Source organism: Notolepis coatsorum, assembly GCF_963971535.1.
Source record: "Notolepis coatsorum genome assembly, chromosome: 1".
NCBI classification, from domain to species: Eukaryota; Metazoa; Chordata; class Actinopteri; order Aulopiformes; family Paralepididae; genus Notolepis; species Notolepis coatsorum.
This window is the reverse complement of record NC_140165.1, coordinates 127,798,250-127,823,162: the sequence shown is the minus strand read 5'-3', so window position 1 is coordinate 127,823,162 and position 24,913 is coordinate 127,798,250. Positions and strand designations below refer to the sequence as shown.

At 44.1% G+C, this 24,913-nt stretch overlaps 1 protein-coding gene across 1 annotated transcript in view; it reads left to right on the top strand.

Moving 5' to 3' along the window:
- The window catches only part of slc23a2 (solute carrier family 23 member 2), a 68,748-nt gene that overhangs the window by 19,308 nt on the left and 24,527 nt on the right, over positions 1 to 24,913 (top strand). Inside the window, exons 2-4 of the mRNA XM_084330735.1 lie at positions 8,363 to 8,479; positions 10,963 to 11,120; positions 23,649 to 23,737. Coding sequence (XP_084186861.1) covers positions 8,363 to 8,479; positions 10,963 to 11,120; positions 23,649 to 23,737 — 364 coding nt within the window. The remainder of the gene's footprint in view (positions 1 to 8,362; positions 8,480 to 10,962; positions 11,121 to 23,648; positions 23,738 to 24,913) is intronic.

Here is a 24,913-nt window from a genome sequence, read left to right as displayed (position 1 = left end):
GATGTTTTGCCCAATAGGATTGTGTCGCGTCAATCTGGTCCACACGTTACTCGTTCATATCTCAGCCCGTGTTGAGATATGCCCATTCCGCGGTCTGTTAATAAAGTTTTCAATCAGACTGATGTATGGAAAGGCTTTTATTATAACATTCGTTGAGGTAAAATCATTATGGCTCATTTAGTCATCCTGTGGAGCACTGGTCTCCTACTAGTCGGTCGCGGGGAGCTAATGTAAGTAGCTTTGTTGATGGCAGCACACAGGACATTCAGGAAGTCAAAAACTAATAGCGCTTGCCGATTGGTGCTAAGAACAGCAGGGCGGGTGCAAGCGGTGTGACGTAATTGGCAGACTCGACTGTCAATCAAAATTATTCTGTTGTCCGTCAGAATGAATGAATGAAAACTTTATTAACATATTGCAGAATGGGTACAGTACAGGAGGATGAAGACCAGAAAAATACTTTCGGCTTTTTTACATAAGGGTCCTCCATTTTCAATACATCAAAACATTTAGAGACATACAAATATACAGTAGTTTCATTAAAATGCTATTGATTGATTGATTGATTGATTGATTTAAAACTTTATTGACATATTGCAGAATGGGTACAGTACAGCTCAATACATACAATTGTTAAGGGGATGCAGACCAGAGAAAGACGTTTGTCTTGTTTACATCAGGGTCCCCCATTTTCAATTCATCATATTTCATATCTAAATCATATAATATCTCATTGCTAAATATATGCAATATATTATAATCTAATAATCCAATAATCTAAATCTAATATATAATATAAAAATGCTAAATGCATGGGTATTTTATTTTGTCTTTAATGTTAGCTTGCAAACTCAAATACTGTCTTGGTAAGCCTCATAATGAATCGTTTGGGGTAAAAAAGAAAAACATCGTGATGTGTATCGTGTATCGCCGAAAGGTCAGAAAATATCGTGATATCATATTTAGGCCATATCGCCCAGCCCTAAGACCCATCGTATATTCTATATTATAGCTATGGAGACAATAGTATGGCTCATTTGAAAGGCAATATTTATACTCCAACAGGGAACAAACCGTTCATGTCTACATACCTTCATTGCTGCGCAATCCCAGGCTAAAACCCGTCCCGTTTCAAAATAATCCAGTCTCGTTTCCTGGAATGCAAGATATTACTTGTTTTCTGTGCAGCAAGCGCATTTTGTGCGGGTTGCTCGCCTGACACCTATATTATTTCCAGGTCAAAGGTAAACATGACCATATTAGAATAGTTCTATTCACAAAACCACCATGGGGGGGGGTCCCTCGTGGACTCATTTTCTGACGCTGGGATCATTACAAAGGCATGTTTTATGATGGGGTTCGGTAAAATAGACGTTACCTTTGTCAGCAGGTCCACCAAAACCCTGTCTACTCTTGCTCTGAAGTGTCTGAGTCAGAACAGGAACAATAAATAACGTTAGTTGGCTCTGGCAGCACCCAACAGATAACGTTAACGTTACATCCGAACAGCCTGTTTGAAAATACTAGAACATCATCATCATCAGGTGGCTTCTTCGTTCCGAAGGTTGCCTATCACTCTCCAACCCATTTCTTCCCCACTTCTTCTCTCCAACTTCGTGACTCCGCCTCTCACTCCACTCTAATCACGGACGTCGTCTACCCAGCCTCTTCTTGGTCTTCCACTTCCTCTCTTTCCATCCACATTCCCCATCACCACATTCTTGAACATCTCCCCGCTGGATCCTCTCGGCACGTGCCCGCACAACTCCATCTTTCTCTTCTTCAACCTCTCCAGCACCCGTCCTCCTTGCATACCCACTGATAAATAATACTGAATTAAGACAATAGACGATTCTAAATTACACAACACATAGGCCAGAGCAAGAGCTCCAAGCACATCCCTCCCCCTTCACTCAAATAACAAATAAACCACGCTGGACACGGCTGCATCTGGCAAAGCTCCAGACCAGATCAAAAGGTTAGATACATCCATTTGCATCCACTTAAGTCCATTAGAACCTTTGGTGAGGGATCTCACCAGATTAGCCCAGATCAAATAATTCAACTCATTGTCACAAAATGCCACAAGTCACTAATATACGACTAGCCAAGGGATTATAAAACCCCGGTCAGATACTGGTCAAATACCACACTCTCCATCAATCACAGACCGTTATCGATAAAGACACACAGACACGCACATATGTGCACGTAAATGTGCGTACCACGCACTCATGCACGGCAGACATACCAATACACAAGACACACGACATGCACTCAGGACAGAGACCACATACACACTGGACTATGGGGTCACTAATAAAGAGCACCCTGACGTGGCGTGAGGTGGCGTAGCGGAGATTGCGTTTGTCACCAACGCCGGAGATGCTGGGTTCGCGGGTTCGAATCCAGCTCCCGGCGTTGTCACTAGGGATGCACGATAATTATCGGGCCGATAATTATCGGGCCGATATCAGCAATTATGACGTCATCCCGATAAACTATCTATCTCTATCTAGGTCGTCCTCGGACGGGCCCTCCATCGGTGCTTCCAGTCATCCCGATCCTCCATGCATCTGGCTAGCTCGCCGGTGCTTTCTGTTCCCACATCTCTCCTGAGTACGTCCACATAGGTTAACGTGGGACGTCCTCGTGATCGATGCCCGTGTGTTGGTAAACTCGATAACGTTATTGATAGCTCCGATAACATATAATACATTTTTTGGTTAAAAGAAATCCGGTGTGGGTGGATTTGGATGAAGGGCGCTTGTTTTTATTATAGCCTCCTCCCATTTTGCCAGTACTGTGGTAAAACTGATAGCGTGTGGTTTAGGAACAGGGAGTTTTTCACAAATCCAGCGCTCCCTTTCTTGGCTGTGACGTAGTCACGTTACATTCGGAGACAGACAGTCGATCTGCCAATTACGTCCCATGGCTTGCACCCACCTCTTCTTCTTACCACCAATCAGAAGCTCTCGTTCGTTTATTTACCTCCGGATTGTCAGCCATTACTCTACTCGGAGCTAACGTTATCTCCCCGCCAGCCACATTGACAAGTACCAGCGCTTATACATTACTGGCAAATGTCTTGTTGCACTTGTGGCAACGAGCGTTGTCAGCATCGACTTTAGTAAAATAGACCCAGACTTTTGAACATTTCGTTTTGTCCGCCATTATGAGAGCAGAGCGGTCTGTACTCGGCAGCGCAGCACCCGTGTCCGTGTGTGTGTGTGGGAGGGGAAGAGCGGAGAGAGCACAGCAGGCAGAGAGCACAGAGCTCCCCGCGCAGGCAGAGACACAGGCAGGAGAGATATAGACAACTGCCAACAAGATTAGTTTGCGACGTTTAAATTCCTCAAAAAAAAACTCCATAATTTCTCGAGTACCGATAGCAGTACCGATGACGTCGGAGCTTATAAATACTCAATGATAAAAAAATATATATATATATACAGTTAGAAAAAATATTATAATACAATAAATATCGGCTTGAGGAGCACAAAGTTATCGGTGTCAAAAAATCAATATCGTGCATCCCTAGTTGTCACCAGCTTGGCTGGCCGTTCACACTAATACAATTGGCAGTATTAGAGGGTGGGAAAGCTGGCCGGTGGGTCCTGGGCGTTGTGGACAGTGACCCCTACAGTTCGGTCGGGGCGCCTGCTCAGCGAGGGTAGGATCTGGAGAGAGGTAGTGCGGCCTCCCACACGTTACACTCTCCCAGTGAGAATCTGCGCGGCCAGGCTGGCTGCCGGCTGGCTGCACATGTGTCGGAGGAAAGCATGTGACAGTCTCCGGCCTCCCGGACCAACAGTAGGGGAAAGTGCGCAACAACCAGGAAGGGTGGGATGGGAGAAAAATCGGAAAAAGAAGGTGGGGGGAAAAGATAATAAAATTAAAAAAAGACACACATACCTTGCTTATTCACTTTTTATAATAAATACCCTCAAAAGTGTTTCATCTCTTTTATCTTTAAATATCTTATTACAACTTTCACGTATCCGAGTCTAAAACGTGACACCGCTCTTCTCAGTACCTCCTCATTCTTGATCTTATCCTTCCATGTTATCTTCAGCATCTTCCTCAGCATCCACATTTCAAAAGAGAATCATCCTCTTTGCTTCTTCATTCAGCATAGTCTGGTGAAAACACATTTTATGTTATGGATGGATCGTCACCGTTTGTCCTCTTCATAATAATCTCCAATAGTTCGCTCTCTAGGAGATTGCCATTGCACAACGTTATAGTTGGCTCTAGTCTGGGGTAGTGTTGTCACGATACTGGAATTTCGACTTCGATACGATACCTTGACAAGTATCGATACTTCGATACCATTTCGATACCAAAAAAATTAAAATAATAATTATATTTTTTTATTTTTTTAACAAATTTTGCTTTTGTTGCTGGTTGATTCTCCTCAGCTTCTCTCTGGTACTATACGAGAAGATAAATACACTTTTAAAACCCTTGTTTTAAAAAGTGAGAAGAAATGTGTGACTGCCACCTACTGAGCGCACCTTTCTAGTTTTGTACTAGTGTAGTATGGATGGGCTCGACCTGACGTTGGAAACGGGGTAGCGTTGTGTCGAGTTCATGCGTGTACTAGTGTAGTATGGATGGGCTCTACCTAACGTTGGAAACGGGGTAGCCTTGTGTCGAGTTCATGCGTGTACTGGTGTAGTATGGATGGGCTCTACCTAACGTTGGAAACGGGGTAGCGTGTCGAGTTCATGCGTGTACTAGTGTAGTATGGATGGGCTCTACCTAACGTTGGAAACGGGGTAGCGTTGTGTCGAGTTCATGCGTGTACTGGTGTAGTGTGGGTGGGCTCGGCTTGACGTTGCTCTGTTTCCATGAAGTAATTATAAAGGTGGCCAGCTAGCTAGCATAAGCTAACGGAGCTAACGGACGGAGCTAATGGACTAGCTAACGTTAGCTAATAGCTTTGTTTACAAACTGAAGACAGGTCTGACGCGTCTGTGAGGGGGAGGAGGCTGCAGCAGCTTGTGTCTGTTGGTCTCTGAGGAGGAGGAGGACAGCAGCGTGTCTGTCTGTCAACAACTTGCGGGAGCAAGCCAGCTGGTATCGATACTGCAGAAAGTATCGGTATTTCGGGAAATGAGTATCGAAACCGTTTTAAATATTCAGTATCGGTATGTATCGATACTTCGATATTTTTGACAACACTAGTCTGGGGTAGGGGTGGGCGTGATTGATCGATTACTCACGGCTATGAGAAAACTATCTTAAATTATTTAAACTATCTTAAATTATTTACTAGGGCGCACTTTTTTTACGATGCCAGCTTGTGAGAATTCGTTGTAGCCAGCTAGCGTTGATGCTATTCAATGCTATCAACATTAGCTAAATAGCTAACCAACTAAATACAATGACCTTACCCAACTAACGTTAATGCCATTCAGAATGTATAACATAGCTACAACACACATTACGCACCACAGGGCTATTCTATTATATACGGCTTTGACGCTTCCTCATCATCGTCGATTGCCTGTAGCTGCATCTAACATTAGCTAACGTTAAAACAAACCTAAAGTTAGTTGTTCACCAACAATCTCAACATTTGTTTTAGCGTTAGCTCAAAAACACAGAACTGGACGACACAAGTTGTCCACTCATAGATAGGTTCCGCTAGCGGCGCACAGTAAACTAGCCCAGTTCAAAAGGTAGGTCGATACTGCCACCTATCGGGATTCGATCATCATTTCAATTCTAATTCACTCAGAGCTACCAGGATCACACAAGAAGGTCCGGCTGACTATTTAGTATAATAATAATAATATAATTGAAGGAAAAAAACGAGTATACTCGTTTTGGACGTTCAATGAGTTAAGACAGTGTTTCTCAGCTGGTGGGTCGCGACCCAAAAGTGGGTCGCAGGGCCATTTTGAGTGGGTCGCGGATGTGTGTGTACAAAAAAATATATAATTTAAAAAAAAGAAAATTATAAAAGATATTTGCACTACCTATCTTTGTGAAAGTGGCTTCTCAGCTCTGGTCCAGCTGAAGACAAAGCAGAGGAACAGATTGGACATTGAGCATGACCTCAGAGTTGCTTTGTCTACCATCACCCCAGACTTTGAGACTCTTGTCAGGAGCAAACAACATCCCCAGTTATCCCATTAGTTCCCTGTGATGTTAAGCTAAGAAGTCTGCTAAGAAGGATATATTATTTATTATTATTTATTATTTTATTTCATTGGGTTTTTAGCCCTAGTTGCACTTTTGTTGCAACCCCAGTTATCCCATTAGTTCCCCCAAACTTACTGTAGGTCTGTTATGTTAAGCTAAGAAGTCTGCTAAGAAGCATAATTATGTATTATTATTATTTTATTTCATTGGGTTTTTAGTAGGGATGTCCGATATTATCGGCCTACCGATATTATTGGCCGATATCGGCATTCAAATATGATATCGGAAAGTATCGGTTTTCAAAAGATTTATAATTTTTTTTTATACATTTCTATAGAAATGATGTCCGATATTATCGGCCTGCCGATGTCGGCATTAAAATGTGATATCGGTTGATATCGGTATCGGAAATTAAGAGTTGGGACAATATCGGTATATCGGTATCGGTAAAAAAGCCAATATCGAGCATCCCTAGTTTTTAGCCCTAGTTGCACTTTTGTTGCAACCCCAGTTATCCCATTAGTTCCCCCAAACTTATAGGTCTGTTATGTTAAGCTAATAAATCTGCTAAGAAGCATATATTTATTATTATTTTATTTCATTGGGTTTTATTTCATGTTTTTAGCAGTGCATGAAAGATTGTGTATTACTGCAATTTTTTTTTAAATAAATCATCGTGGTTAAAAAATTTGGGTCGCGACTTAATGACTAAGGAAAATGTTGGGTCCCGAGGCTAGACCAGTTGAGAACCACTGAGTTAAGAGGTAGTGTTTAAAGTGTCTAAAGTGAATGTTAAAGGTGAGTGTTTGTCTCGACTCCCGGAGAGTCAGCATTGCCTTGGCTTGGGCTGATCGCTATACTAACTCGTTTGGCTGAGTTAGGGGGTGGGAAGCCGTGGGTGGGTCCTGGGCGTTGTGGACAGCGACCCCTACAGTTCGGTCGGGGCGCCTGCACAGCGAGGGTAGGATCTGGAGAAAGGTAGTGTGACCTTCCACACGTTACTCTCCCGGTGAGAATCTGCGCTGCCAGGCTGGCTGCACATGTGTCGGAGGAAAGCATGTGACAGTCTCCGGCCTCCCGGACCAACAGTAGGGGGGGGTGCGCAACAACCAGGAAGGGGGTTGGGAATTGGCATAACGACTAACAGTGGGATGGGAGAAAAATCGGAAAAAAGGAGGGGGGAAAAGATAATAATACAAAAAAAAAGTAAGTGTTTAAAGTGGGTGTGTGCATGTGGATGTGTGTGCAACAAATGTAGATGGACGGGTTGGTGTGTAAATATCACTTCCTCTTTAACCTCTTTCACCATATTATGAATCACTTGTTCACTCCCACCCTTCCACTATTCTCTCCCTCTCCTCCTTTCATCTTGTTCACTCTGTCACAGTGACTCTGCACTTTTCTCCATGTGAGAGTGAGGTAACTCATATTTGTCTGTCTTTTTCTCATCACGTGTCTCTCTCTCTCTCTCTCCTCTCCGCCTGGGGGCACGGTTCCCCCTCAGCTGTTAATTGATCTACAGACCATTGAGTCATGCTATGAGTCATACTCTAATGGGCCCTGTTATCCTAAAGCCTGTCAGTCCTATGGGAGATGCCAGTGACGTCTGATCCCACAGGGCATTTCTTTTTCAGGTCCAGTGGGAAGAGTTGAAAAATCCCAGAGATTTATGAATGGGTTCAAATGTCATGTACAACGAACAGAACGTTTTTAATCATGTCCTACATCAGTCGCACGCATTAATGAACCCTTCTGTCTAGCTCTTAAATGAAAAGGCTGTGACAAGTTGAGTAAGTTACCTTCACAGTTTGGAGCAGAGGCAAGCTTGTACTCTTGGAATGAGCTGTGAGCTTGGCTACAGCTGTGAAATGATAAGAATGCGCACTGCTAGTCTCTCTTTTTGGCTAGACTTTTATTGACCGGTCAAGAGGGTTATATGTGTGCAAGGTCAGGCCTGACTCTCCTCCCTTCTTGAGAATCTTCTGGAAGTTTACGTGTCAAAATGACCTCACATATTTGTATTTTCATTGGACAATAAATAGACAATGTTTTCCTATAAAAGGGCAATACCCAATGTGGAGTTTCAGCAGTTTGTGGAGATTGTACCATCTTGCCTGCTCTGAACTTAAACTTGAAAGTATCAAACATTTTCATGTGGTTCATCCTGCTAATCTTTAGTGTGTGTGTGTGTGTGTGTGTGTGTGTGTAGAGCTCCATGTCAGAGACGTTGGACAGTACAGACAGTGTGGATGCCAGGAAGATGGACATGATTTACACCATTGAAGACACCCCACCCTGGTACCTGTGTGTCTTTTTGGGCCTACAGGTAAGTCATCCAACCCGTTTTTTAGCATTTTAAGTAGCCATCTTCAAGAAGAGATTATGGGAGGAATGTGTATAAACATTGAAATTCCTGAGGAGAGAGATGAGGGCCTGGTTTGAGGTGCAAGGTACGAGGTGAACTTGATTATCCCAGAGACCGAAATAAGGCTTTAACTCTTTACATCATCTAGTTGCAAACTGGGCCGAGATTTATTTCAGGTCATAAATAGATCAATACAGTCCGTATTAAGTGATGTTGTGTTTTTCAAATGTAGCTAAGAGTAAAGACCCTAACTCTATCAAAACAGCAGTCAAAGTGTATATATATTTTTTAGCAATGATTTTAAGTATGAGCTTATAGAAATCTTTGCGCATTGAATCGGAAACCGTATGATTTAGACGTGAGGACCCAGGGCTTTCGATGGACGTCAACATTTCATAAAACTACACTACCCAGCTCACATCAGCCGCAGTCAAAGCTGCAGGTCACGGGTCGAACAAATCTCAATGTTATTGCCAATAACAACGTATATTGTTTCTTTACCTTTCTGTGAACGTCGAGCAAAGAAAACGCGTCTCAATCTGATAAAAAAATGGCGGAGCTATAGACAGTATACAAAAGTAACTGTACTTACAGTAGATTTCATTCACGGTCTTTGCTGCCCTGTAACGGGCGCCTGGTGGTACTAAATCCAGATTTAACTCGGCCATTGGAAAGTGGAGATTTGGGCCGATCCATGGATGTATCCGTGTTTGGGCTGACCTGGAACTCTGCACTTTAAATTTATACTTTACACTTTATATATATATATTTATTCAAATGATGATTAATCCTTCACTGCACTGTCTTTGTCCTGTGTCTCTTGTTGCTGTTATGTGAAAAGAAAATGTATGGAAAAATGCATACTCTGTAACACTGAAACAATTACCAATGTGGTTACTGTGGCTTATTAAAGGAATCTGAATTTGAATCTGAATGTATGACTTGGCCAGGTAATTTATAGGCCTGATATTCTATATTCATATTTCATATTGAATGTGTCCGGATGGCAAAATTCAGTACTGTATCTACAAAAAACCCTGTAAATCATCTGCCCTTTATTAATTTGCCTCGATTTTTCTCAATGAGCTCAGTGGCTTTTTTCACTTTTGGTCAATGTTAGCATGGTGTTATTCACTGTCAAAGATGAAAAAGAAAACGAATAATAATTTATATTCTCATTTGGTTCATTACAATTTACCCAAGCATAGTAACAGACACAATATTTCTGAAAATACATTCCCTGAGGTCCATAGATGTCCGTAGATACCAAGAACATGTCATTTTCTCAAAATAGGGCATAACAGGTTAAAGGGTTAATTTTTGAATGTTTAATACTCTTATCAACATAGGAGTGGACAGATATGCTTGCTCTATGCAAATGTGTGTTTATTAAATCAAATAAATAACCAAAATGACAAATATTGTCCCGAAAAGCAAAGGTACTGTATTTAGCATAAAGTCGTTTGTTGAAAATAATCAGAACATGGCAACAAGCCCAATAGGCAACAACAGGCCATATTGACCTGCTAAATGTAACATTATTCAGTAATATGAGTACTCTCACAATGTAGTGTCCTACTTTACTCTTATAAGGTTCACTAAAAAATCCCCTAAGCATTAAAACCAAAGGATGGACCTAAATGCATCACAACAATAGGCACATTGTACAACAGGTGCATTGGTAAACTATATTTTCCATTTATCACAGATAATTTCCTGGATCCCTCGCACTTCTAAAGCGAATCACACAATGTAATTGTGTCCAGCCTCACATGGTGAAAAATAAAGGGTCACAAAAACATTGCCTTCTACTATGTGGAATGAAAACAGTGTCACTCTCCTGAGAATTGAAGTTCTCTCTCTCACCCTCTTACACAGTACCATGTGAGAGGGTATTGTCATTGTCTGGGCATATTGGTGCATATTTACTGTATATTGATGCATACACACAAGAAATGTGCATGTCAATAATTAAAATGTACTCTGAAATGTTTGTCTGAAGAAGTCTGTCACCAAAATGACTGTTTTTCTTGATGTATGAACTGGTATGACTGAATGTACAAAAAATGTGTGCTATGCATGAACAAAATGTGTTGTTAATACGCATTTGCGTTAATACGTTATTAACGCAGCCCTAATATATACATATTATTGTGGGGCGACAGTGGCTCGGGAGATAGAGCAGTCGTCTGGTAATCCGGAGGTTCCCAGTTTGATTCCCGCTCCTTCCGGGCAGCGTGTCGAAGTGTCCTTGAGCAAGACACTTAACCCCTAATTGCTCCTGATGATGAGCAGGTTTGCGCCTTGCATGGTCGCCGTGTGTGTGTCGGAATGGGTGAATGTGAGGAACAAATTGTAAAGCGCTTTGGATAAAAGCACTATATAAATGCAGCCATTTACCATTTGACTCACTGGCTCCCTCCTGTGGTCCATGTCTTCTCCAGCACTACCTGACGTGTTTCAGCGGCACCATCGCAGTGCCCTTCCTGCTGGCAGAGGCCATGTGTGTGGGCTTTGACCAGTGGGCCACCAGTCAGCTGATAGGAACCATCTTCTTCTGCGTGGGCATCACCACCCTGCTGCAGACCACTCTGGGCTGCAGGTACAGTACACGCATCACTGTCATCATGTAGTAATAATAATAATAATTATAATAATAATAATACTTTAGATTTACACAGCGCTTTTCTATAACTCAGTCACTTTACATGGAGGGGCAAAAGGGTAGAAGAAGAAGAAGAAGAAGAAGTCTTTATTTGTCATGCAGTTTAACACACACATGTGAGATGGGCGACACACAGGAACACACACACACATGCATTGGGTCGCCGATGAAATATATCTCTGCACTTGACCCATCCCGTTGTCCTTCCCCCCCCCCCAAGGGCAGCCGGGAGCAGATAGGGTAGTAAGACGAACCACAGGCGAGCATAACGCAAACACACAGCGATGGAGGGGAGGGCTAAGAGAAGGCAGAGGAGAAGATATGGGTCTTGAGGTGAGATTGGGGAGGAAGTTCCAGAAGAGCCTGGGAGCTGAGGGGCTGTGAGGGGGAGAGGTCTGTGAGATATGGGAGGTGGGGGGGGGGTTTGTAGGGCAGGTCCAGGATTTTTTTTATCATTGATCTGGTGGGAGACGGGAAGCCAGTGGAGGTCCAGGACTGGGGTGATGTGGTGTCAGGATCTGGTGTGGGTTCTGTGATGTTCTGTGGACCCTAGGAAGACTAGCTGCTACTAAGGGTAGGTAGCTAATGAGGATCCTGATGAACTAAACTAAAACACACAGACACATTGAAACACACACACACACTTGACATGCACGCAACTGCATATAATGACAAATTGAACATACACATTTTGAGGGCGGGGCTTGAGATACGTGAGTCAACTATTACTGGGTCAGTGAGAGCATCATTGGGGAAACGTTTGGCTGCTATTGAGAAGGTTGTGTTGAAAGTGGGGAAGCTATTGGTTTTCTGCACAGCTGTGTAGGCTGTACATTCTGTTCTCTCTCTCTCTCTCTCTCTTTCTCTCTCTCTATTTCTCCATTATAAGTACCACTCAAGGACAATCGTCATTGTCAAGTGAGGTTCATTCTATAATCGCACTCCCTCTTCATGTCACTCTTAAGTGTCTGTGGGTTTGTGCTTGTGGGTGTTAGAACTTGGCTTGTGTGCTTTTTCTTTACAACCTCAGTATCGGCATGGGTGTTACTCAGCACTTAAGGAAGAGCTTGAACAGGGCAGTTTGGAACATTTGTTTTTATGGAAAATACCAACAACAGCCTGTAAACCGGGTCTAAGGCAACAGACTTACGACATATTGTTACCTAAGATCTGTCCAAGGAACTGTTAGGACTGTCCCCTCCTGCCACTAAATAACTGTTAGGACTGTCCTCTCCTGCTACTAAATAACTGTTAGGACTGTCCCCTCCTGCTACTAAATAACTGTTAGGACTGTCCTCTCCTGCTACTAAATAACTGTTAGGACTGTCCTCTCCTGCTACTAAATAACTGTTAGGACTGTCCCCTCCTGCTACTAAATAACTGTTAGGACTGTCCTCTCCTGCTACTAAATAACTGTTAGGACTGTCCTCTCCTGCTACTAAATAACTGTTAGGACTGTCCCCTCCTGCTACTAAATAACTGTTAGGACTGTCCCCTCCTGCTACTAAATAACTGTTAGGACTGTCCTCTCCTGCTACTAAATAACTGTTAGGACTGTCCTCTCCTGCTACTAAATAACTGTTAGGACTGTCCCCTCCTGCTACTAAATAACTGTTAGGACTGTCCCCTCCTGCTACTAAATAACTGTTAGGACTGTCCCCTCCTGCTACTAAATAACTGTTAGGACTGTCCTCTCCTGCTACTAAATAACTGTTAGGACTGTCCCCTCCTGCTACTAAATAACTGTTAGGACTGTCCTCTCCTGCTACTAAATAACTGTTAGGACTGTCTCCTCCTGCTACTAAATAACTGTTAGGACTGTCTCCTCTCCTGCTACTAAATAACTGTTAGGACTGTCCTCTCCTGCTACTAAATAACTGTTAGGACTGTCCTCTCCTGCTACTAAATAACTGTTAGGACTGTCCTCTCCTGCTACTAAATAACTGTTAGGACTGTCCTCTCCTGCTACTAAATAACTGTTAGGTCTGTCCTCTCCTGCCACTAAATAACTGTTAGGACTGTCTCCTCTCCTGCTACTAAATAACTGTTAGGACTGTCCTCTCCTGCTACTAAATAACTGTTAGGACTGTCCCCTCCTGCTACTAAATAACTGTTAGGACTGTCCTCTCCTGCTACTAAATAACTGTTAGGACTGTCCTCTCCTGCTACTAAATAACTGTTAGGACTGTCCTCTCCTGCTACTAAATAACTGTTAGGACTGTCCTCTCCTGCTACTAAATAACTGTTAGGACTGTCCTCTCCTGCTACTAAATAACTGTTAGGTCTGTCCTCTCCTGCCACTAAATAACTGTTAGGACTGTCTCCTCTCCTGCTACTAAATAACTGTTAGGACTGTCCTCTCCTGCTACTAAATAACTGTTAGGACTGTCCCCTCCTGCTACTAAATAACTGTTAGGACTGTCCCCTCCTGCTACTAAATAACTGTTAGGACTGTCCTCTCCTGCTACTAAATAACTGTTAGGACTGTCCTCTCCTGCTACTAAATAACTGTTAGGACTGTCCTCTCCTGCTACTAAATAACTGTTAGGCCTGTCCTCTCCTGCTACTAAATAACTGTTAGGACTGTCCTCTCCTGCTACTAAATAACTGTTAGGACTGTCCTCTCCTGCTACTAAATAACTGTTAGGACTGTCCTCTCCTGCTACTAAATAACTGTTAGGACTGTCCTCTCCTGCTACTAAATAACTGTTAGGACTGTCCTCTCCTGCTACTAAATAACTGTTAGGACTGTCCCCTCCTGCTACTAAATAACTGTTAGGACTGTCCTCTCCTGCTACTAAATAACTGTTAGGCCTGTCCCCTCCTGCTACTAAATAACTGTTAGGACTGTCCCCTCCTGCTACTAAATAACTGTTAGGACTGTCCTCTCCTGCTACTAAATAACTGTTAGGACTGTCCTCTCCTGCTACTAAATAACTGTTAGGTCTGTCCTCTCCTGCTACTAAATAACTGTTAGGACTGTCCCCTCCTGCTACTAAATAACTGTTAGGACTGTCCTCTCCTGCTACTAAATAACTGTTAGGACTGTCCTCTCCTGCTACTAAATAACTGTTAGGACTGTCCTCTCCTGCTACTAAATAACTGTTAGGACTGTCCTCTCCTGCTACTAAATAACTGTTAGGACTGTCCCCTCCTGCTACTAAATAACTGTTAGGACTGTCCTCTCCTGCTACTAAATAACTGTTAGGACTGTCCTCTCCTGCTACTAAATAACTGTTAGGACTGTCCCCTCCTGCTACTAAATAACTGTTAGGTCTGTCCCCTCCTGCTACTAAATAACTGTTAGGACTGTCCCCTCCTGCTACTAAATAACTGTTAGGTCTGTCCTCTCCTGCTACTAAATAACTGTTAGGACTGTCCTCTCCTGCTACTAAATAACTGTTAGGGCTGTCCTCTCCTGCTACTAAATAACTGTTAGGACTGTCCTCTCCTGCTACTAAATAACTGTTAGGACTGTCCTCTCCTGCTACTAAATAACTGTTAGGGCTGTCCTCTCCTGCTACTAAATAACTGTTAGGACTGTCCCCTTCTAGTCGATTTAATTAGTTGGTTTGGTCTTAGTCGACCTTCTTCCTTTCCATGAAATCCCAACCTGACCATGACATAAGATCAAAATGCCCGTCGTGTGAATATGGTCAATTGAGACAGCAGTAAGTGAAGCTGACGGCATGGAAAAACACAACTGGGAAGGATCTGGCATTTGATCCTAGACCAGCAGGGCCTACTGCATGTGGTCCCAGAGGAGGGGGGTCATAATAACTATTACACCATCCCTGGGCTCCGATCCGGATTCGGTGTCTCACTGCCACATAATTGCCGGCCAGTCTCATAACAAAGAACAAAGTTCTTATTTTTGGCAGCAAGAGTTCATCCTTCTCCAAAAACGCCCTCTCATAATTAGCTCATCTGAATAAATGTAAACTGTTATTCTGTTGTCTGTGCAGGTTGTTCCCTAGCTTGTCTCAACACAGTGAAGTTAAACATGGAAGTTTCTCCTCCCATCTCCCTGTGTTTCTCTCACTCTGTCCTGACCTGTACTTTCAGACTCACACTTGTTCTGGTGTCCTGGAATGTACTCACCTCTCACACTGTGACGTGATGCCAACTCTCCCCCCACCCCCTCTCTCTCCCCCCCCCCCTCTCTCTCTCCCCTCTCTCTCGCTCTCTCTCTCCCTCTCTCCCTTCCTCTCTCCCTCTATAGTCTATACCCCTCTCCCCCCTCTCTCCCTTTCTCCCTCTCCCCCTCGTTCTTGTCTTTCTCCCTTCCTCCCTTTCTCTCTCTCCCTTCCCCTCCCTCCCTTTCTCTCTCTCTTCTCTCTCCCCCCCCCCCTTCCCACTCTCCTTCTCTCCCCCCCTCTTTTCCTCTCCTCTCTCTCTCCCCTCATTCTTGTCTCTCCCTCCCTTCCTTTCTCTCCCTCTCTCTCTCTCAGCTCAACTCTGTGTGGTCTGAGTTGGGCTCCCAGTCTTATCAATGCTTCACCTGATTCAACCCGAAAGGCCAAAGCCATCCCATAAATGTCCCGTCAAAATACCTCAGACTGGGTGTTATTGCCTGTTGCCTTGGCTATTATCCTTCCCCAACGCGGATCAGTGTTTTGATGAAAACCATTGTCATGTCTGTGTGGCGTGTATTATGACTGGGGAAAGAAGGAGGTGGCGTGGTGTGGTAATCTCTCCATTGCCATCTTTCTATTAGGCCTAATCTCTCTGTCGTGCGCCGGGTGATTCAGTCTATCCCATTACTATGCCCTACTTACAGCGCTAGCATTGGCAAAAAATCACCTCATTCAGTTAAAAATCGTGTGCGTGTGCACGCACGCAAACGCACGCACGCACACACCCAGTTTGCACACACTGTTCTTTTGACAGTGGTGGCTTTGACTGACGCCTCAGTGAGAGGAGAAAAGACAGCATACTGTCTAGTATCTCCAGGACACACATAGAGAGGCAGCAGCATACTGTCTAGTATCTTCAGGACACAGAGAGAGGCAACAGCATACTGTCTAGTATCTTCAGGACACAGAGAGACAGCAGCATACTGTCTAGTATCTTCAGGACACAGAGAGAGAGAGGCAACAGCATACTGTCTAGTATCTTCAGGACACAGAGAGAGGCAGCATACTGTCTAGTATCTTCAGGACACAGAGAGAGAGAGGCAACAGCATACTGTCTAGTATCTTCAGGACACAGAGAGAGGCAGCATACTGTCTAGTATCTTCAGGACACAGAGAGGCAACAGCATACTGTCTAGTATCTTCAGGACACAGAGAGAGGCAGCATACTGTCTAGTATCTTCAGGACACAGAGAGAGACAACAGCATACTGTCTAGTATCTTCAGGACACAGAGAGACGGCAGCATACTGTCTAGTATCTTCAGGACACAGAGAGACAGCAGCATACTGTCTAGTATCTTCAGGACACAGAGAGAGGCAACAGCATACTGTCTAGTATCTTCAGGACACAGAGAGACAGCAGCATACTGTCTAGTATCTTCAGGACACAGAGAGACAGCAGCATACTGTCTAGTATCTTCAGGACACAGAGAGACAGCAGCATACTGTCTAGTATCTTCAGGACACAGAGAGAGAGGCAGCAGCATACTGTCTAGTATCTTCAGGACACAGAGAGAGAGGCAACAGCATACTGTCTAGTATCTTCAGGAGAGAGAGAGAGACAGCAGCATACTGTCTAGTATCTTCAGGACACAGAGAGAGACAGCAGCATACTGTCTAGTATCTTCAGGACACAGAGAGAGGCAGCAGCATACTGTCTAGTATCTTCAGGACACAGAGAGAGACAGCAGCATACTGTCTAGTATCTTCAGGACACAGAGAGACAGCAGCATACTGTCTAGTATCTTCAGGACACAGAGAGAGAGCAGCATACTGTCTAGTATCTTCAGGACACAGAGAGAGAGCAGCATACTGTCTAGTATCTTCAGGACACAGAGAGACAGCAGCATACTGTCTAGTATCTTCAGGACACAGAGAGAGAGCAGCATACTGTCTAGTATCTTCAGGACACAGAGAGAGACAGCGGCATACTGTCTAGTATCTTCAGGACACAGAGAGAGGCAACAGCATACTGTAGAAAGGTGCACTCAGTAGAGCACAGATGTCCGCTGCGCAGCCAGAGAAACGATGGAATTAATGTACTGTATGCATTCAGAAGTGCTGAATAAATGTTTTATGGACCCATAATAGTGATTATTTATTATTTAAGTTAAGTTTTGCCATAATCATATATTTTTCCATAATCATAATGTTCCACAACATTGGTAAAAAATAATTCTATTCTATGAATCATTTTCGGCCTTTCGGTTTTCGGCCAACTGTTTTCTATTTTCGGTATCGGTTTCGGCCAAGAATTTCCCATTCGGTGCATCCCTAATAATAATGAATTTTATTTATAAGGCGCTTTTCAGGACACTAAAAAGTCTAGTATCTTCAGGACACAGAGAGACAGCAGCATACTGTCTAGTATCTTCAGGACACAGAGAGAGACAGCAGCATACTGTCTAGTATCTTCAGGACACAGAGAGAGAGAGGCAGCATACTGTCTAGTATCTTCAGGACACAGAGAGGCAGCAGCATACTGTCTAGTATCTTCAGGACACAGAGAGAGAGACAGCATACTGTCTAGTATATTCAGGACACAGAGAGAGAGACAGCAGCATACTGTCTAGTATCTTCAGGACACAGAGACAGCAGCATACTGTCTAGTATCTTCAATAATAATAATAATAATGACTTGGATTTATATAGCGCTCTTCATGAGACCCAGAGCGCTTCACAGAGTCCATTATTCATTCATACACAGTCATACCGGTGGTGGTAAGCTACAATTGCAGCCAGAGCTGCCCTGAGGCAGACTCAGGACACAGAGAGACAGCAGCATACTGTCTAGTATCTTCAGGACACAGAGAGAGGCAGCAGCATACTGTCTAGTATCTTCAGGACACAGAGAGACAGCAGCATACTGTCTAGTATCTTCAGGACACAGAGAGACAGCAGCATACTGTCTAGTATCTTCAGGACACAGAGAGAGGCAGCAGCATACTGTCTAGTATCTTCAGGACACAGAGAGACAGCAGCATACTGTCTAGTATCTTCAGGACACAGAGAGAGACAGCAGCATACTGTCTAGTATCTTCAGGACACAGAGAGAGAGAGGCAGCATACTGTCTAGTATCTTCAGGACACAGAGAGAGACAGCAGCATACTGTCTAGTATCTTCAGGACACAGAGAGAGACAGCAGCATACTGTCTAGTATCTTCAGGACACAGAGAGAGACAGCAGCATACTGTCTAGTATCTTCAGGACACAGAGAGACAGCAGCATACTGTCTAGTATCTTCAGGACACAGAGAGACAACAGCATACTGTCTAGTATCTTCAGGACACAGAGAGACAGCAGCATACTGTCTAGTATCTTCAGGACACAGAGAGAGAGGCAGCATACTGTCTAGTATCTTCAGGACACAGAGAGAGGCAGCAGCAGCATACTGTCTAGTATCTTCAGGACACAGAGAGACAGCAGCATACTGTCTAGTATCTTCAGGACACAGAGAGAGACAGCAGCATACTGTCTAGTATCTTCAGGACACAGAGAGAGACAGCAGCATACTGTCTAGTATCTTCAGGACACAGAGAGAGACAGCAGCATACTGTCTAGTATCTTCAGGACACAGAGAGACAGCAGCATACTGTCTAGTATCTTCAGGACACAGAGAGACAACAGCATACTGTCTAGTATCTTCAGGACACAGAGAGACAGCAGCATACTGTCTAGTATCTTCAGGACACAGAGAGAGAGGCAGCATACTGTCTAGTATCTTCAGGACACAGAGAGACAGCGGCATACTGTCTAGTATCTTCAGGACACAGAGAGACAGCGGCATACTGTCTAGTATCTTCAGGACACTGAGAGACAGCGGCATACTGTCTAGTATCTTCAGGACACAGAGAGACAGCGGCATATCAGTCTTGAGTTCTTCAGAAAGGCGCTGCTGCTGTCAATGCCACTTTGTTTCCAGACAACCAAGTCAATCTGATGGAACTGATCCAGGGTCAGGCCAACGGCCAGCATCCTCCAGTTGGTTTAATTCATGGTTCATCAAATAAATAAACAAGGACACATAGTGTCATAGATGAGAAACGTGTGAAGTGCATTGCTCGTGATCCGCCACACAGGAGCAGAGTGGTTAACCGTGAGTGAATAACTGACCGGTCATAGAGGTGCTTTGTATTTAAAACAGTGTTTTTGTGGTGGTGGTGGTGGTGGTACTAGACAGGTTATCGTCCTACAACGGTATTTAGCATGAAGGTGATATGATATTTGATCATAGATGTTATAGATTCAAAACCCATGTGCAGGGTTTTCATCTGGGAGCTTCCCAGCATCCTGCCAGCTATTTTCTGCCAAAGAAACACCGCCAGTAGAGACACAAGCTCTGAGATGCAGAAAGTCACAGAAAGCCGTTGTTCCAATAATCCCATAGCCTCCTGGCAGACTTTGATGTTTACTTACCCCCCCCACACACACACGCACACGCACACAGACACACACACTGACACACTGACACACAGACACGTACATCCAAACTCTCTTCTCAGTGAGAAACCAGGCGTCCTGGCATGACTTCTGATCAAATTAAATTAAAAAAGAATGTCACAATTATTTTGGCCTCTCTGGACATCATTATATATATATAGCCTTCATAGTCATTATTCCAGCTTTCAATGTTCGGCCTCCAGTAGACTTTAAGATACTGAGAACTCAAATGACCTCAGAAGGGTTATGGGATGAATGCCCTCTCTCTCTAACTTTCTTTCTATTCCACTACCTCTTTCTCTCTCTAGCTCTCTCTCTATCCCACTACCTCCCCCCCCCCCCCCCCCATTTCTCTCTTTCCCTCTCTTTCTGGCTCTTTCTATTCCACTACCCCCCCCCCCCCCCCTCTCTCTCTCAGTCCACATTAGCAGACAAGTACAGAGAGGGGAGTGGAGAGTTGGAGTGAGAGATATGTATCGCTGTTGCTTGGGTAACGTGAATTGGAAGGAAGATAAAGGGAGTGATAGAAGGAAAGAGAAAGCATGATGGAGCGAATGCGAGAGAGGGAGAGAGAAAGGGTGTGAGGGAGAGAGAATGGTTGTGATGGAGAGAATGGGAGAGAAAGGGTGTGATGGAGAGAATGGGAGAGAGATTGGGCCTGATGGAGAGAATGTGAGAGAGGGAGAGAGGCTGTGATGGAGAGAATGGGAGAGGGAGAGAGATGGGGCCTGATGGAGAGAATGTGAGAGAGGGAGAGAGATGGGGCCTGATGGAGAGAATGTGAGAGAGGGAGAGAGATGGGGCCTGATGGAGAGAATGTGAGAGGGAGAGAGATGGGGCCTGATGGAGAGAATGTGAGAGAGGGAGAGAGGCTGTGATGGAGAGAATGTGAGAGGTAGAGAGATAGGGTCTGATGGAGATAATGTGAGAGAGGGAGAGAGATGGGGCCTGATGGAGAGAATGTGAGAGAGGGATATAGATAGGGCCTGATAGAGATAATGTGAGAGAGGGAGAGAGATGGGGCCTGGTGGAGAGAATGTGAGAGAGGGATATAGATAGGGCCTGATAGAGATAATGTGAGAGAGGGAGAGAGATGGGGCCTGATGGAGAGAATGTGAGAGAGTGAGAGATGGGGCCTGGTGGAGAGAATGGGAGAGAGATAGGGCCTGATGGGGAGAATGTGAGAGAGGGAGAGAGATAGGGCCTGATGAAGATAATGTGAGAGAGGGAGAGAGATAGGGCCTGATGAAGATAATGTGAGAGAGGGAGAGAGATAGGGCCTGGTGGAGACAATGTGAGAGAGATAGGGCCTGATGGAGACAATGTGAGAGAGATAGGGCCTGATGGAGACAATGTGAGAGAGATAGGGCCTGATGGAGAGAATGTGAGAGATAGGGCCTGATAGAGAGAATGTGAGAGAGATAGGGCCTGATGGAGAGAATGTGAGAGAGATAGGGCCTGATAGAGAGAATGTGAGAGATGGGGCCTGATGGAGAGAATGTGAGAGAGATAGGGCCTGATGGAGAGAATGTGAGAGAGATAGGGCCTGATGGAGAGAATGTGAGAGAGATAGGGCCTGATGGAGAGAATGTGAGAGAGATAGGGCCTGATGGAGAGAATGTGAGAGAGATAGGGCCTGATGGAGAGAATGTGAGAGAGATAGGGCCTGATGGAGAGAATGCCAGGGAGCAAATTAGATCAACCCCCGTCACCTCGGCAACCTCTGGAAGAACCGAGGGGATTGATGTCTAAAAGGGAAGTGAATTTAAAGAGCGATGGGGGGGGGGGGGGGGGGGGGGTGGAAAAAGGCAGACAGGCAGGCGGGGCATAGCAGCCTAATGTGGAAGGATGGAGAAAAAAGAAACAGGAGGAGCAGAAGGAGGGGGAGGAGGGAAGGACTGAGGAAATGAGGAAAAGATGGATGGAGAAATGAGAGAAGAGTAGGACAATAACAGCCGAGAAGGAGGGAGGGAGTCACAGACACAGTGTCAGGCCAGTACTACAGGTCAGAGCACACACACTCACACACACACTGTTGAGGTGATGTGGACGTCCATGTGTGTGTCTCACTCACGTGGGTCACTGCCAAAGTGTGTGTGTGTGTATGAGTGCACAGCTGGCTCCACCTGCAGCAAACAACATGTGACCCTGTGAGTTGGATGAGGGGCTTTAGGGTTACTGGGCGGCGGGCGCCCATGTGTTTTTGTCACGATCCGACCAATTCTCTATCTCTCCTGTTTCTTCTCTCTCTCTCTCTCTCTCTCTCTCTCTCTCTCTCTCTCTCTCTCTCTCTCTTCTCTCTCTCTCTCGCTCTTTTTTTTTCTTTCTCTCTCTCTATCTACCATCATTCCTTTCTCACAAACGCAAGGAACAAGAAGAGTAGAGCTGTTGTCTTTGATGTACCCTAAGACTTAGTATAGGTGGTGATTGGGACCCCTGGCCCTGGTGCTTCATACTGGGATACCCAGCTGCTCCCCACAAATCTAACTTAAAGGGGAACTATCTTATAAATGGCCTTTTTCAGTGTTTAGCATTGTTTCCTAGCTATGTGGACTTATATTAATATGATCTATGTCTCTAATTCTCATATTGGTGCATTCTTCCAATTCTCCTCTCACAATATTCACCCTCACTGAACTGAGTCATCTGAAAATGTGCTGATTTGTGATGTCAGAGACTCTCAGCTGCATGAGACTCTGCTGAGACTCACACACACTCCACACAGTTACCACCATGGTTGGAGCCCAGGCTCAAAACGGCTTAAAGGGGAACTATCTTATAAATGGCCTTTTTGAGTGTTTAGCATTGTTTCCTAGCTATGTGAACTTATATTAATATGATCTATGTCTCAAAATTCTCATATTGGTGCATTCTTCCAATTCTCCTCTCACAATATTCACCCTCACTGAACTGAGTCGTTTGAAATGTGCCTATATGTGATGTCACATAGTCACCGCTGCATGTTAATGTTCAGGGGAACATGACGCTCAGCAGGCCCGGCGCAGTGGTTTAGGAGCCCAGGCTCAAAACAGCTCGAAATCTTGAGGTAGAAAAATGCTGTTTTGAGGACTTGATTAGAAATACAAAACAATGAATAAAAAAAAATATATATATTACAGAGGTGTTCCATAGACTCACAGGAATTGTGTAAAAGTGCCCAAATAGTGAAAGAAATAGTAAAATAGTTCCCCTTTAAGATCTTGAGGTAGAAAAATGCTGTTTTTGAGGACTTGATTAGAAATACAAAACAATGAATTAAAAAAAAATTACAGAGGTGTTACAATAAACTCACAGGAATTGTGTAAAAGTGCCCAAATAGTGAAAGAAATAGTCAAATAGTTCCCCTTTTAAAAAGTACTCACTTCTACTCGAAAAACACTTGTTGGCTTTGGTTGCACTGTGGGTTTGGTTCCAGCATTTATTTCAGGGTTTGTACAGACTTGGCTCCATTACCACTACAGGGTTAGTGTTGTGACCAACGAGCCAGAGCTGTGCGTCTCCAGTATGAAACACAGCATGGACTGTGCTGAGGAAGGACTCTTACTGACAACATCGCCTAAGTAGGAAATAGATGAATAGATGGGGCAAAGTTGTTTGAGCATTGCATGTTTTCCTATTTCCTCTATCCTTATCTTTTTTGCTGTTTCCAGTAATTACAACTCCCGTTTCATATAGTCAATTTGCTTTAATATATCTGCTTTACATAATGTATCATAATTTTGCAAATGAATGACAAGTAGCAGTGGATACCTGCCCTTGCGAGTTCACACTGGTCCGTGCTGCCGCCTAGTCTTTTATTTTTATAAGCCAAGTTGCGTGGGTATGTGATTATTTACGGCTGTATCATGTGTGATTCATGATTGTGATTGTGATTTTGTGTGTGTGTCCAGACTTCCTCTGTTCCAGGCCAGTGCATTTGCCTTCCTAGCTCCTGCCAGGGCCATTCTGTCACTGGACAAATGGAAGTGCAATGATACAGGTGAATACACACTCTTGCACACACACACACACACACACACACACACACACACACACACACACACACACACCACACACCACACACCACACACACACAGCCATATACACACACACACAGCCATACACACACACACACAGAACAATATACACACACACATCCATATACACACACACTCACACAGAACCATATACACACTCACACAGAACCATATACACACACTTTTATGTGCTCATTTGTAACTGTGGTGACAACGGTGGAACGTTTTAGCCTTGTTTTTTCTTTGGTCCCGAGCCCAAACGTATTGGAGCCAAAGCTAACACAGCTGGCATGGAATTAGTCGGCCTAAAATGGGAGTAGTGACATTGATCTCAGGGTTCTGATGATGTGATCGTAGATGTGCACAACTTCTGTCTTGTTAGCCGATTATTCTGTAGTTGCTAAAACCAAACAACCCATTAATTCAATACAAGTTTACTTTTTGCTAATACGGGTATAAGTTGCGATTTATACTTACTATACTTACAATAATACTATAAAGATATTATTCACAAAGTTTGTACTTTAACTCAATCAGCACCATACCCGAGGAAAGTCGGGTTAACTCGCCAAACGTTCAGCGCCAGACCCGAGTATAGTCGGGTTTTCAACGTTATTTCTTTTATTCGATATTTGTATTAATTTCTCTCACACGGACCTCGGGGTTACCATAGGGAACCACTCTGAGATCGCTAGAGTGCAATGCCAGCCGCATCCTGATAGGTGCCACCCACCCTTCAAAACCTTTTTTCACACCCGGTGTTACGTTTAATTCACTCCGGGCGCAGTTTTTTTGGTCATGCAGCCATTTACAATAGGAATATTCTTTTTGGGGTACCTCCTAGTGAAGGTAAGGACTATATGACATCAATCCTGCTTTGATCCAACCATGATTTCACATAGATCGCAACGACCATGTGTAACGTACTCCAGAACGTATGCCATTGGTGACGATCGAAGCATAAAAAAAACGCGCGCACCCCCCCCCACCTTCATGCATTCATGATGAAACATAATACCTATTATATACATTTGATTTGGAAATAGTAGCGTGTCCAGGCGAGCAACGCCAACGCTTTTAGTAAAATTCACGTATTCCTCCATAGCACTGTTTTATGGAATTAGCCAGGATCACTCTGA